We start from the raw sequence: 14,766 nt of genomic DNA, 5'->3' as shown, positions 1-14,766 counted from the left end.
AGACTGGCTATGATTAGAGTGGATACGTTGCCTGGTCCGAACGTTGCTGAACGAAATGGGAGTGGAGATAGCGGAAAGGCTTGTCATAATCTTCCAATCTTCCCTAGATATGGGGGAGGAGCTGAGACTGGAGAGTGGCAAATGTGATAACCTTATTCAAGAAAAAGGTACAAGGATATTCCTAGTAACTACAGGCCAGTTGGTTTAACATCAGTGTTGGTAAGGTTTTAGAAACAATAATCAGAGAAAAATATCAACAGGCACATGGAGAGGTTTGAGTTAATTAAGGAGAGCCAGCATGGATTTGTAAAAGGCAAATCATGTTTGACTAATCTAATTGAATTTTTTGATGAAATAACAGAGAAGGTTGATGAAGGGAAAGCAATGGATGTTGTCTATGAGGATTTTAAGAAAGCATTTGACAAAGTACCACATAAAAGACTGATTAACAAAGTTGAGGCTCATGGAATAAGGTCAGTGTCAGCTTGGATAAAAAATTGGCTTAAGGACAGAAAACAGCAAGTTGTGGTAAATGGTTGTTTTTCAGACTGGAGAATGGTAGATAGTGGTGTTCCCCAAGGGTCAGTGCTGGGACCACTGCTTTTTTTGATATATATAAATGACTTGGGTATTGGAATACAGAGTAACATCTCAAAATTTGCTGATGATACCAAACTTGGAGATGTGACAAACAGTGAGGATTATACCAATCAACTGCAACAGGACATAGGCTAGCAGAATGGGCAGACAAGTGGCAGATGGCATTTAATACAGAGAAGTGTGAGGTCTTGCATTTTGGCAAAAGGGATAGAGAGAGACAATATAGACTAAATGGCACAATTCTAAAGAGTGTGCAGGGACAGAGGGACCTGGAGGAATGTGCATAGATCCTTGAAGGTGGCAGGACATATTGAGAGAGCAGTTAGCAAAGCATATGGGATCTTGGGCTTCATAAATAGAGGTATTGAGTAGAAAAGCAGTGAAGTTATGCTGAACCTTTTTATAAAGCTCTGGTTAAGCTACAACTAGAGTATTGCTTCCAGTTCTGGTCGCCACACTTTAGGAAGGATGTGAGGGTCCTTGAGAGGGTGCAGAGGAGATTTACCAGAACGGTTCCAGGAATGAGAGATTTTAGCAATAAGGTTAGGTTGGAGAAGTTGGGGTTGTTCTCCTTCGAGAAAAGGAGATTAAGAAGAGATTTGATAGCAGTGTGCAAGATTATGACAGGTTTAGATAAGGTAGACAAAGAAAAGCTGTTGATGGTACAAGGACCACGGGACACAGAGTTATGGTTTTGGGTAAGAGATGCAGGGGTGGTAGGAGGGGAGAACGTGAAGAAGAACTATTATATGTAGCGCGTGGTAATGACCTGGAACTCGCTGCCTACGAGGGTGGTGGAAGCGGAGATGAACGATTTCAAAAGAAAATTGGATGGGCACTTTAGGGAAATAAATTTGCAGGGCTACGGGGATAAAGCGGGGGAATGGGACTGACTGGATTGCTCTACAGAGAGCCAGCACGGACTCAATGGACCGAATGTCCGCCTTCTGTGCTGTAATGCCTCTATGACTCTACTCTGTGGGGAATAAGGAAATGGCAGAATCATTAAATGAATACCTTGCATCTGTCTTCACAGTAGAAGACACAAAATATATTCTGGAAACAACGCGGATCCAAGGGTCTAGTGAAAATGAGGAATTTAGGCATTTTATGATTTGTGAAGAAATTAATGGGACTTAAAATCGACAAATCCCATGCTCCTGATGGCCTGCATGCTAGGGTTTTAAAAGCCATAGCTACACAGATTGTGGATGGATTGGTGGTAATCTTCCAGAATTCCCCAGAATTTAGTAAATTCTCCATGCATTGGAAGGTAGCAGTTGTAACCCTGCTATTCAAGAAAGGAGGGAGAGAGAAAACATGGAACTATAGTCCAGTTAGCCTGACATCAGGAGGAGGGGAAATGCTAGAATCTATTATTATGGACAAGGTAACAGAGCACTTAGAGAATCATAATGATTAAGCAGAGTCAACACGGATTTATACAAGTTAATCATGTCTGAAAAATCTGTTAAGAGTTTTTTGAGGTTGTAACCAGCAGGTAGACAATAGGGAACCAGTGGATATAGTGTATTTGGATTTTCAAAAAGCATTAGATAAGGTGCCTCACAAGAGGTTATTACACAAAATCAGAGTTTATGGGACTGAAGATTGGTTAATGGATCAAATACAGATTGTAGGAATAAATGAGTCATTTTTGAACTGGCAGGCTGTAAACTAGTTGGGTACCACAGGATCAGTGCTGGGACCTCAGCTATTTACAATTATATCATTGACTTAGGTGAGGGAACCGAATGTAATGTAATTTTGAGAGGCCTGGATAGAGTGGAGGTGAAGGGCCTATTTGCCTTAGCAGAGACATCAGTGACTAGGGGGCATAGATTTAAAGTGATTGGTAGAAAGATTAGAGGAGAGATGAGGAAAGGTTTTTTCACCCAGAGGGTGTTGGGGGTCTGGAACTCACTGCCTGAAAGGGTAGTTGAGGCAGAAACCCTCACCTCACTCAAAAGGAGTCTGGATATGCACCTCAAGTGCCGTATTCTGCAGGGCGAGGGACCAAATGCTGGAAGGTGGAATTAGAATGGGGGGGAATGTTTTTTGGCTGGCACAGACTCGATGGGCCAAGCGGCCTCTTTCTGTGCCATAAACTTTCTATGATCCATGTTTGCTGATGATACAAAGTATGTTTTGAATTCAAAGAGTCTGCAAAGATATATGGACAGGTTAAGTGAGTGGACAAGACAATGGCAGATGGAGTATAATGTGTGGAAGTGTGAAGTTATCCACTTTGGAAGGGAAAAATAGAAAAGCTGAATATTTTTTAAATGGTGAGAGACTGGGAAATGTTGGTATTCAGAGGGATCTGGGTGTCCTTGTACATGAATCACAGAAAATTAACATGCAGGTACAGCAAACAATTAAGAAAGCAAATGGTATGTTAGCATTTAGTACAAAGAGTATAAGTGTGAAGAAATTTTACTGCAATTGTGTAGGACCTTTGTGAGTCCATACCTGGGGAACTGTGTACAGTTTTGGTCTCCTTACCTAAGAAAGAACATACCAGCCTTGGAGGAAGTGCATCGAAGATTCACTAGACTAGTTTCTGGGATGATGGGATTGTCCTATAAGGAAAGATTGAGTAGCATGGGCCCTGGAATTCCCTGGAATTTAGAAGAATGAGAGACAATCTCATTGAAACATATAAAATTCTTAATGGACTTGACAGTGTAGATGCTGGGAGAATGTTTCCTTGGCTTGGAAGACTAGAACTAGGGGTCACAATTTCAGAATAATGGCTCAGCATTTAGGATTGATATGAGGAGAAATTCATTTGCTCAGAGGGTTGTGAAGCTTTGGAATTCTCTACCCCCGAGAGCTGTGGCTGCTCTGTCATTGAGTATATTCAAGACTGCGATTGATAGATTTGTGGGTACTAAGGGGGAGAAATTCATTCATGAAACATTACTTATAGCAGCACTAGGCAGACTTGTGTCAATTCCCTACAGGCATTCAGTCCGTGAGCCATACCCATGTAGTGTTTGTCATTGATATCATCGTGCATGCACAGGTAGAGGGCCACGCGCTGTCTTCCTTCAAAGAATTGACACAAGTCTGTGTATCATCTCCAGAAGCAGCACAATGCTGACAAAGTTCTCCCCCGAAGGGTCTATTCCTGCTCCAATTTATTATTCTTGTATCCTGACACATTGCTTAAAACACACACACTGAAACATTGCTTTAAACACACACACAGTGACAGACTGCTTAATACACACACAGTGATATAAACACACCTACTGACACACTGTTTAAAAACACACACAGTGATATAAACACACACTGACACACTGCTTAAAACACATGCACTGAAACACTGCTTAAAACACACACAGTGATAGAAACACACACTGACACACTGCTTAAAACACACACAGTGATATAAACACACACTGACACACTGCTTAAAACACACACACTGAAACACTGCTTAAAACACACACAGTGATATAAACACACACTGACACACTGCTAAAAACACACACACTGAAACACTGCTTAAAACACACACAGTGATATAAACACACACTGACACACTGCCTAAAACACACACAGCGATATAAACACACACTGACACACTGCCTAAAACACACACAGTGATATAAACACACACTGACACACTGTTTAAAACACACACACTGAAACACTGCTTAAAACACACACAGTGATATAAACACACACTGACACACTGCTTAAAACACACACACTGAAACACTGCTTAAAACACACACAGTGATATAAACACACACTGACACACTGCCTAAAACACACACAGTGATATAAACACACACTGACACACTGCCGAAAACACACACAGTGATATAAACACACACTGAAACACTGCTTAAATCACACACAGTGATATAAACACACACTGACACACTGCTGAAAACACACACACTGAAACACTGCTTAAAACACACACAGTGATATAAACACACACTGACACACTGCTTAAAACACACACACTGAAACACTGCTTAAAACACACACAGTGATATAAACACACACTGACACACTGCCTAAAACACACACAGTGATATAAACACACACTGACACACTGCCTAAAACACACACAGTGATATAAACACACACTGACACACTGCTTAAAACACACACACTGAAACACTGCTTAAAACACACACAGTGATATAAACACACACTGACACACTGCTTAAAACACACACACTGAAACACTGCTTAAAACACACACAGTGATATAAACACACACTGACACACTGCTTAAAACACACACAGTGATATAAACACACACTGACACACTGCTTAAAACACACACAGTGATATAAACACACACTGACACACTGCCTAAAACACACACACTGAAACACTGCTTAAAACACACACAGTGATATAAACACACACTGACACACTGCCTAAAACACACACAGTGATATAAACACACACTGACACACTGCCTAAAACACACACAGTGATATAAACACACACTGACACACTGCTTAAAGCACACACAGTGATATAAACACACACTGACACACTGCTTAAAGCACACACAGTGATATAAACACACCTACTGACACACTGCTTAAAACACACACACTGAAACACTGCTTAAAACACACACAGTGATATAAACACACACTGACACACTGCTTAAAATACACACAGTGATATAAACACACACTGACACACTGCCTAAAACACATACACTGAAACACTGCTTAAAACACACACAGTGATATAAACACACACTGACACACTGCTTAAAACACACACAGTGATATAAACACACACTGACACACTGCCTAAAACACACACACTGAAACACTGCTTAAAACACACACAGTGATATAAACACACACTGACACACTGCTTAAAACACACACAGTGATATAAACACACACTGACACACTGCTTAAAACACACAGTGATATAAACACACACTGACACACTGCCTAAAACACACACAGTGATATAAACACACACTGAAACACTGCTTAAAACACACACAGTGATATAAACACACACTGACACACTGCCTAAAACACACACACTGAAACACTGCTTAAAACACACACAGTGATATAAACACACACTGACACACTGCTTAAAACACACAGTGATATAAACACACACTGACACACTGCCTAAAACACACACAGTGATATAAACACACACTGAAACACTGCTTAAAACACACACAGTGATATAAACACACACTGACACACTGCCTAAAACACACACAGTGATATAAACACACACTGACACACTGCTTAAAACACACACAGTGATATAAACACACACTGACACACTGCCTAAAACACACACAGTGATATAAACACACACTGAAACACTGCTTAAAACACACACAGTGATATAAACACACACTGACACACTGCTTAAAACACACACAGTGATATAAACACACACTGACACACTGCCTAAAAAACACACACACTGAAACACTGCTTAAAACACACACAGTGATATAAACACACACTGACACACTGCTTAAAACACACACAGTGATATAAACACACACTGACACACTGCCTAAAACACACACAGTGATATAAACACACACTGACACACTGCCTAAAACACACACAGTGATATAAACACACACTGACACACTGCTTAAAACACACACACTGAAACACTGCTTAAAACACACACAGTGATATAAACACACACTGACACACTGCTTAAAACACACACACTGAAACACTGCTTAAAACACACACAGTGATATAAACACACACTGACACACTGCTTAAAACACACACAGTGATATAAACACACACTGACACACTGCTTAAAACACACACAGTGATATAAACACACACTGACACACTGCCTAAAACACACACACTGAAACACTGCTTAAAACACACACAGTGATATAAACACACACTGACACACTGCCTAAAACACACACAGTGATATAAACACACACTGACACACTGCCTAAAACACACACACTGAAACACTGCTTAAAACACACACAGAGATATAAACACACACTGACACACTGCCTAAAACACACACAGTGATATAAACACACACTGACACACTGCTTAAAACACACACAGTGATATAAACACACCTACTGACACACTGCCTAAAACACACACACTGAAACACTGCTTAAAACACACACAGTGATATAAACACACACTGACACACTGCCTAAAACACACACACTGAAACACTGCTTAAAACACACACAGTGATATAAACACACACTGACACACTGCTTAAAATACACACAGTGATATAAACACACACTGAAACACTGCCTAAAACACATACACTGAAACACTGCTTAAAACACACACAGTGATATAAACACACACTGACACACTGCTTAAAACACACACACTGAAACACTGCTTAAAACACACACAGTGATATAAACACACACTGACACACTGCTTAAAATACACACAGTGATATAAACACACACTGAAACACTGCCTAAAACACATACACTGAAACACTGCTTAAAACACACACAGTGATATAAACACACACTGACACACTGCTTAAAACACACACAGTGATATAAACACACACTGACACACTGCCTAAAACACACACACTGAAACACTGCTTAAAACACACACAGTGATATAAACACACACTGACACACTGCTTAAAACACACACAGTGATATAAACACACACTGACACACTGCTTAAAACACACAGTGATATAAATACACACTGACACACTGCCTAAAACACACACAGTGATATAAACACACACTGAAACACTGCTTAAAACACACACAGTGATATAAACACACACTGACACACTGCCTAAAACACACACACTGAAACACTGCTTAAAACACACACAGTGATATAAACACACACTGACACACTGCTTAAAACACACACAGACACACTGCCTAAAACACACACAGTGATATAAACACACACTGAAACACTGCTTAAAACACACACAGTGATATAAACACACACTGACACACTGCCTAAAACACACACAGTGATATAAACACACACTGACACACTGCTTAAAACACACACAGTGATATAAACACACACTGACACACTGCCTAAAACACACACAGTGATATAAACACACACTGAAACACTGCTTAAAACACACACAGTGATATAAACACACACTGACACACTGCTTAAAACACACACAGTGATATAAACACACACTGACACACTGCCTAAAACACACACACTGAAACACTGCTTAAAACACACACAGTGATATAAACACACACTGACACACTGCCTAAAACACACACAGTGATATAAACACACACTGACACACTGCTTAAAACACACACAGTGATATAAACACACACTGACACACTGCCTAAAACACACACAGTGATATAAACACACACTGACACACTGCTTAAAACACACACAGTGATATAAACACACACTGACACACTGCTTAAAACACACACACTGAAACACTGCTTAAAACACACACACTGAAACACTGCTTAAAACACACACAGTGATATAAACACACACTGACACACTGCCTAAAACACACACAGTGATATAAACACACACTGACACACTGCTTAAAACACACACAGTGATATAAACACACACTGACACACTGCTTAAAACACACACAGTGATATAAACACACACTGACACACTGCTTAAAACACACACAGTGATATAAACACACACTGACACACTGCCTAAAACACACACAGTGATATAAACACACACTGACACACTGCTTAAAACACACACAGTGATATAAACACACACTGACACACTGCTTAAAACACACACACTGAAACACTGCTTAAAACACACACACTGAAACACTGCTTAAAACACACACAGTGATATAAACACACACTGACACACTGCCTAAAACACACACAGTGATATAAACACACACTGACACACTGCTTAAAACACACACAGTGATATAAACACACACTGACACACTGCTTAAAACACACACAGTGATATAAACACACACTGACACACTGCTTAAAACACACACAGTGATATAAACACACACTGAAACACTGCTTAAAACACACACAGTGATATAAACACACACTGACACACTGCTTAAAACACACACAGTGATATAAACACACACTGACACACTGCCTAAAACACACACAGTGATATAAACACACACTGACACACTGCCTAAAACACACAGTGATATAAACACACACTGACACACTGCTTAAAACACACACAGTGATATAAACACACACTGACACACTGCTTAAAACACACACAGTGATATAAACACACACTGACACACTGCCTAAAACACACACAGTGATATAAACACACACTGACACACTGCTTAAAACACACACAGTGATATAAACACACACTGACACACTGCCTAAAACACACAGAGTGATATAAACACACACTGACACACTGCCTAAAACACACACAGTGATATAAACACACACTGACACACTGCTTAAAACACACACAGTGATATAAACACACACTGACACACTGCTTAAAACACACACAGTGATATAAACACACACTGACACACTGCTTAAAACACACACAGTGATATAAATACACACTGACACACTGCTTAAAACACACAGAGTGATATAAACACACACTGACACACTGCCTAAAACACACACACTGAAACACTGCTTAAAACACACACAGTGATATAAACACACACTGACACACTGCTTAAAACACACACAGTGATATAAACACACACTGACACACTGCCTAAAACACACACACTGAAACACTGCCTAAAACACACACACTGACACACTGCTTAAAACACACACAGTGATATAAACACACACTGACACACTGCCTAAAACACACACAGTGATATAAACACACACTGACACACTGCTTAAAACACACACAGTGATATAAACACACACTGACACACTGCCTAAAACACACACAGTGATATAAACACACACTGACACACTGCTTAAAACACACACAGTGATATAAACACACACTGACACACTGCCTAAAACACACACAGTGATATAAACACACACTGAAACACTGCTTAAAACACACACAGTGATATAAACACACACTGACACACTGCCTAAAACACACACAGTGATATAAACACACACTGACACACTGCTGAAAACACACACAGTGATATAAACACACACTGACACACTGCCTAAAACACACACAGTGATATAAACACACACTGAAACACTGCTTAAAACACACACAGTGATATAAACACACACTGACACACTGCTTAAAACACACACAGTGATATAAACACACACTGACACACTGCCTAAAACACACACACTGAAACACTGCTTAAAACACACACAGTGATATAAACACACACTGACACACTGCTTAAAACACACACAGTGATATAAACACACACTGACACACTGCCTAAAACACACACAGTGATATAAACACACACTGACACACTGCTTAAAACACACACAGTGATATAAACACACACTGACACACTGCTTAAAACACACAGAGTGATATAAACACACACTGACACACTGCCTAAAACACACACACTGAAACACTGCTTAAAACACACACAGTGATATAAACACACACTGACACACTGCCTAAAACACACACAGTGATATAAACACACACTGACACACTGCTTAAAACACACACAGTGATATAAACACACACTGACACACTGCTTAAAACACACACAGTGATATAAACACACACTGACACACTGCCTAAAACACACACAGTGATATAAACACACACTGACACACTGCTTAAAACACACACAGTGATATAAACACACACTGACACACTGCTTAAAACACACACAGTGATATAAACACACACTGACACACTGCTTAAAACACACAGAGTGATATAAACACACACTGACACACTGCCTAAAACACACACACTGAAACACTGCTTAAAACACACACACTGAAACACTGCTTAAAACACACACAGTGATATAAACACACACTGACACACTGCCTAAAACACACACAGTGATATAAACACACACTGACACACTGCTTAAAACACACACAGTGATATAAACACACACTGACACACTGCTTAAAACACACACAGTGATATAAACACACACTGACACACTGCTTAAAACACACACACTGAAACACTGCTTAAAACACACACACTGAAACACTGCTTAAAACACACACAGTGATATAAACACACACTGACACACTGCCTAAAACACACACAGTGATATAAACACACACTGACACACTGCTTAAAACACACACAGTGATATAAACACACACTGACACACTGCTTAAAACACACACAGTGATATAAACACACACTGACACACTGCTTAAAACACACACAGTGATATAAACACACACTGAAACACTGCTTAAAACACACACAGTGATATAAACACACACTGACACACTGCTTAAAACACACACAGTGATATAAACACACACTGACACACTGCCTAAAACACACACAGTGATATAAACACACACTGACACACTGCTTAAAACACACACAGTGATATAAACACACACTGACACACTGCTTAAAACACACACAGTGATATAAACACACACTGACACACTGCCTAAAACACACACAGTGATATAAACACACACTGACACACTGCTTAAAACACACACAGTGATATAAACACACACTGACACACTGCTTAAAACACACACACACTGAAACATTGCTGTAAACACACACAGTGATATAAACATACACACATGACACACTGTCAAACACACTGATATAGACTGACACACTGATATAAACAATCACTGAAACACCGATATAAATACATTAACACCCTGCGTTAAACATGCACACTGATATAAATACAATCACTGACACACTGATATAAGTTCAATCACAAACTCTGCTTTAAACACACACTAAAACACTTAAATGCACATGCTGACACACTGATGTATGTACACGCAAAAACCACTCTGAACATTGCTCATCTTTCCAGCGAAACCGCATCAATTAACACTTAATTTCAGCCAGTGCGTGTGAAGCCCTGAAAGTGAAAGTTGTGATTTGCAGCCTGGAGTCGGCGAGGTGTCTGTTACATTAAGATCGAAACTATTTTGAATCTGGCACTTTTGAGGGAGAATATTCAAGACTGATGATTTGGTGTCATTTTCAGTCACATGCTCCATCTTCACTGCGCCTGTTGCCTTCCCAAACAGCGGCAGGAGCTGTAACTGGTCAGATTTGAATTAGCATCAGCAGAAACAATCTCTAACTCTCAAATTCAGAGGCTACTCGAGCATTTCCTCGGTCCTTCCGTGTCACATAAAGAAATTAAATAGAAGAACATTTAGTAAAATGACAGTCAGGATCTCAACCCTGACTATGACAGGTAAGCAATGCGTTATACTGACCTCTCCAGGGTCTGGATACAAACTACTCCAATCGGACACTTCATGTGATTCCATTTTCACCGAGCCCAACATTGTTCCTTTGCTTTTTTGGGGTAAAAGTGAGCTCAAGCAAGGCGCTTGAGGGAGGGAGATTGGAGCGGTGAATAAAAATCCTTTGGCTCCCAAACTGTATTCCAGTCCCCGACTGCAGCAAGTTGTGGGGAACCTCAAGCAGGTAGAGACACTCCGAGACGAAAGCAACCCCCTTTCAGTAGAAATATACCAAGGGGAGAGGAGTGACAGTCCCGAGTTGAAAGGATCCGGTTGGAGTTCCAGGGCTCCCTATATAGTCCGAAGCTTCAGGCTTGCCCAGAATCAAGTGGTAGGTTTTTGTTAAGTTGGAGAGTTCCCCCTTCAGCAGTTTAACCTGTGTTTGCAGCTCTGCTTTTCTCTTGCCACTGAGGGAGCACCTCTGCAATACAAGTGTGTGTATGTGTGACTGTTGGGAAGTTACTGATTAACTGAGTTGTGATGCCAAGTTGTGTTGCTTCAGCGGGAGGTCAATTGAGAAGGACTGAATGGACAAGTTAAACAACGGGAGCGTCCTCTGGTGCCTGCAGTAGAAAGTTGCCTCTTGCCCAACCTGAACCGTCCCAGAGACTGCAGGGCAGGCAAGTCTGGACTGGCAATAGCCCCGGGCTGGGAACACTATTGACCACTGCACGTTGGCTGCCTGCTGTAGGACGTGCAGTACTGTCGAGTGCGTTCAACCATTTCCAAATATGAATTAAGACCATCCCTGTTTGCATTCCACATCCACCTCCCCCCCACCCTCCCCCCAAAAAAGCAAACAAGCTCTTCGATTCCCTCCGCCAAATGTTGCTTTGCAAGACGGATAAACTTTGCAAACAGAACCCCCACCCACCCCGCCGGAGTCTTTCACATCCGCCTGGTCTGGAGCACTGATTCCACTCCCAGAATGATCCCAGCGGTGAGTGTGGAAGCGGGTTGGGTGTAAACTTGCACACTTGAGTGTCAGTAGATTATCCAACTACTGTGCAAAAGACTTGCATTTATATAGCGCCCCTTTGGCGGCCACCAGACGTCTCAAAGTGCTCTACAAGCCAATGAAGGGACTTTTTGAAAAGTGCAGTCATTTGTTGTAGGAAACGCAGCAGCCAATTTGCTCACTGCAAGCTCCCACAAACACTAATGTGATGATCACAAAATGGTTACAGCACAGAAGGCAGCCATTCACCCCATTGTGTCTGTGCCAGCTCTCTGGAAGAGCAACTGACCTAGTCCCACTCCCCTGCGTTTTCCCCATAGCCCTGCAAATTTTTTCTCTTTGGATAATTATCCCATTCCCTTTTGGATTCCTCGATTGAACCTGCCTCCACCACACTCTCAGGCAGTGCATCCCAGATCCTAACCACTCGCTGCATAAAAAAAATGTTTTTCCTCATGTCCCCTTTCGCCAATCACCTTAAATCGGTGTTCCCTGGTTCTCGACCCGTCTGCTAATGGGAACAGTTTCTCTCTATCCAGACTCCTCATGATTTTGAATGCCTCTATCAAATCTCCTCTAAGCCTTCTCTTTGCTAAGGTGAACAACTCCCGCTTCTCCAACCTATCCACATTAACTGAAATCCCTCATCCCTGGAACCATTTCTGTGAATCTTTTCTGCACTCTCTCTAATGCCTTCATGATGGGCTGAATGGCCTGTTTCTGTGCTGTATAACTCTACAACTCTATCCTTCCTAAAGTGTAGTGCCCAGATTTGGACACAGTACTCCAGTTGAGGCCGAGTCAGTGTTTTATAAAGATCAGATCTTTTTTTTTTGTGAGGTTGCTTAAGAATAAATATTAGCCAGGACACCGGGGAGAACTCCCCTGCTCTTCTTCAGAATATTGCCACAGGATCATTTACATCCACCTGAGAGGGCCTCAGTGTAATGTCTCAGCTGCAAGCTAGCACCTCTGACAGTGCAGTACTCCCTCAGTATTGCACTGAGCCACAGCTGACCATTATACCTGATTACAAACCCATCCTTATACACACCCACACAGTTTCCAACATTGCTCACTACCAGCTGGAACGCTGACTGGTTTTTACCAGGGCCAAAGAGACCCATTGTCATTCCTCCTGCCCTGGCTGAGGTCAGCTCCCTCGGCACAGAACAGGGATTGGATTTGCTTTGCGAGCTTCCTGCGTTGTGCAGTTCAGACTCCCAGCAAGCAATTCATTCACCAAGTGAGGCAAGGGGCTAAGCAGAGTTAATGCCGAAGTCTCTATCATGCGAATTGTTATCTGACTGTTACATATTGTTATAATATCTGTAAAGTGCTAGGAACTAATTAGTTAGGTACTAATTGTTATGTGTAAGTGTTCCAGTGGGCCACATTCATGGCTGCACTGGAGAGTCATGTGATGCGTAACAGGAAACGAGTCTCAAGCAGTGCAATGCCAGGCAGCATGATGGCTGAATGAATAAACAAAGACTCCAGCCTTTCCAAGTTTGAAGTGTGATTATTACCAACATCTGGGAACCAGAAGACATAACACTGACTACCTGTGAACAAATAGATATAAAGAGATCTTGGCTAAAAGCTTCACTTATTAATTTTGAATAACCAACATTTTGGAAAAGTCCATTAAATAATCTATTAGAAATATGCACATTGCGGACTGCACCCAGAAGCCAGCCGACCCCTGCAGTACCCAGTAACCTCTGGGGGTACCCTGAAACCCCCTGTAATGCCCAGTGGCCACCCACAGCCCCCAACA

The 14,766-nt window shown here is 41.3% G+C and overlaps 1 protein-coding gene across 1 annotated transcript in view; it reads right to left on the bottom strand.

The window, feature by feature from the left end:
- The window catches only part of LOC137353080 (forkhead box protein A2-like), a 28,697-nt gene extending 16,193 nt beyond the window's left edge, over positions 1-12,504 (bottom strand). The window contains exon 1 of the mRNA XM_068019050.1: positions 11,999-12,504. Coding sequence (XP_067875151.1) covers positions 11,999-12,070 — 72 coding nt within the window. The 5' untranslated portion in view covers positions 12,071-12,504. The remainder of the gene's footprint in view (positions 1-11,998) is intronic.
- Positions 12,505-14,766: the final 2,262 nt, after the last annotated feature.

The sequence above is a fragment of the Heterodontus francisci genome, chromosome 40 (genome assembly GCF_036365525.1).
Source record: "Heterodontus francisci isolate sHetFra1 chromosome 40, sHetFra1.hap1, whole genome shotgun sequence".
NCBI classification, from domain to species: Eukaryota; Metazoa; Chordata; class Chondrichthyes; order Heterodontiformes; family Heterodontidae; genus Heterodontus; species Heterodontus francisci.
This window is presented reverse-complemented; position numbering and strand designations above follow the sequence as displayed.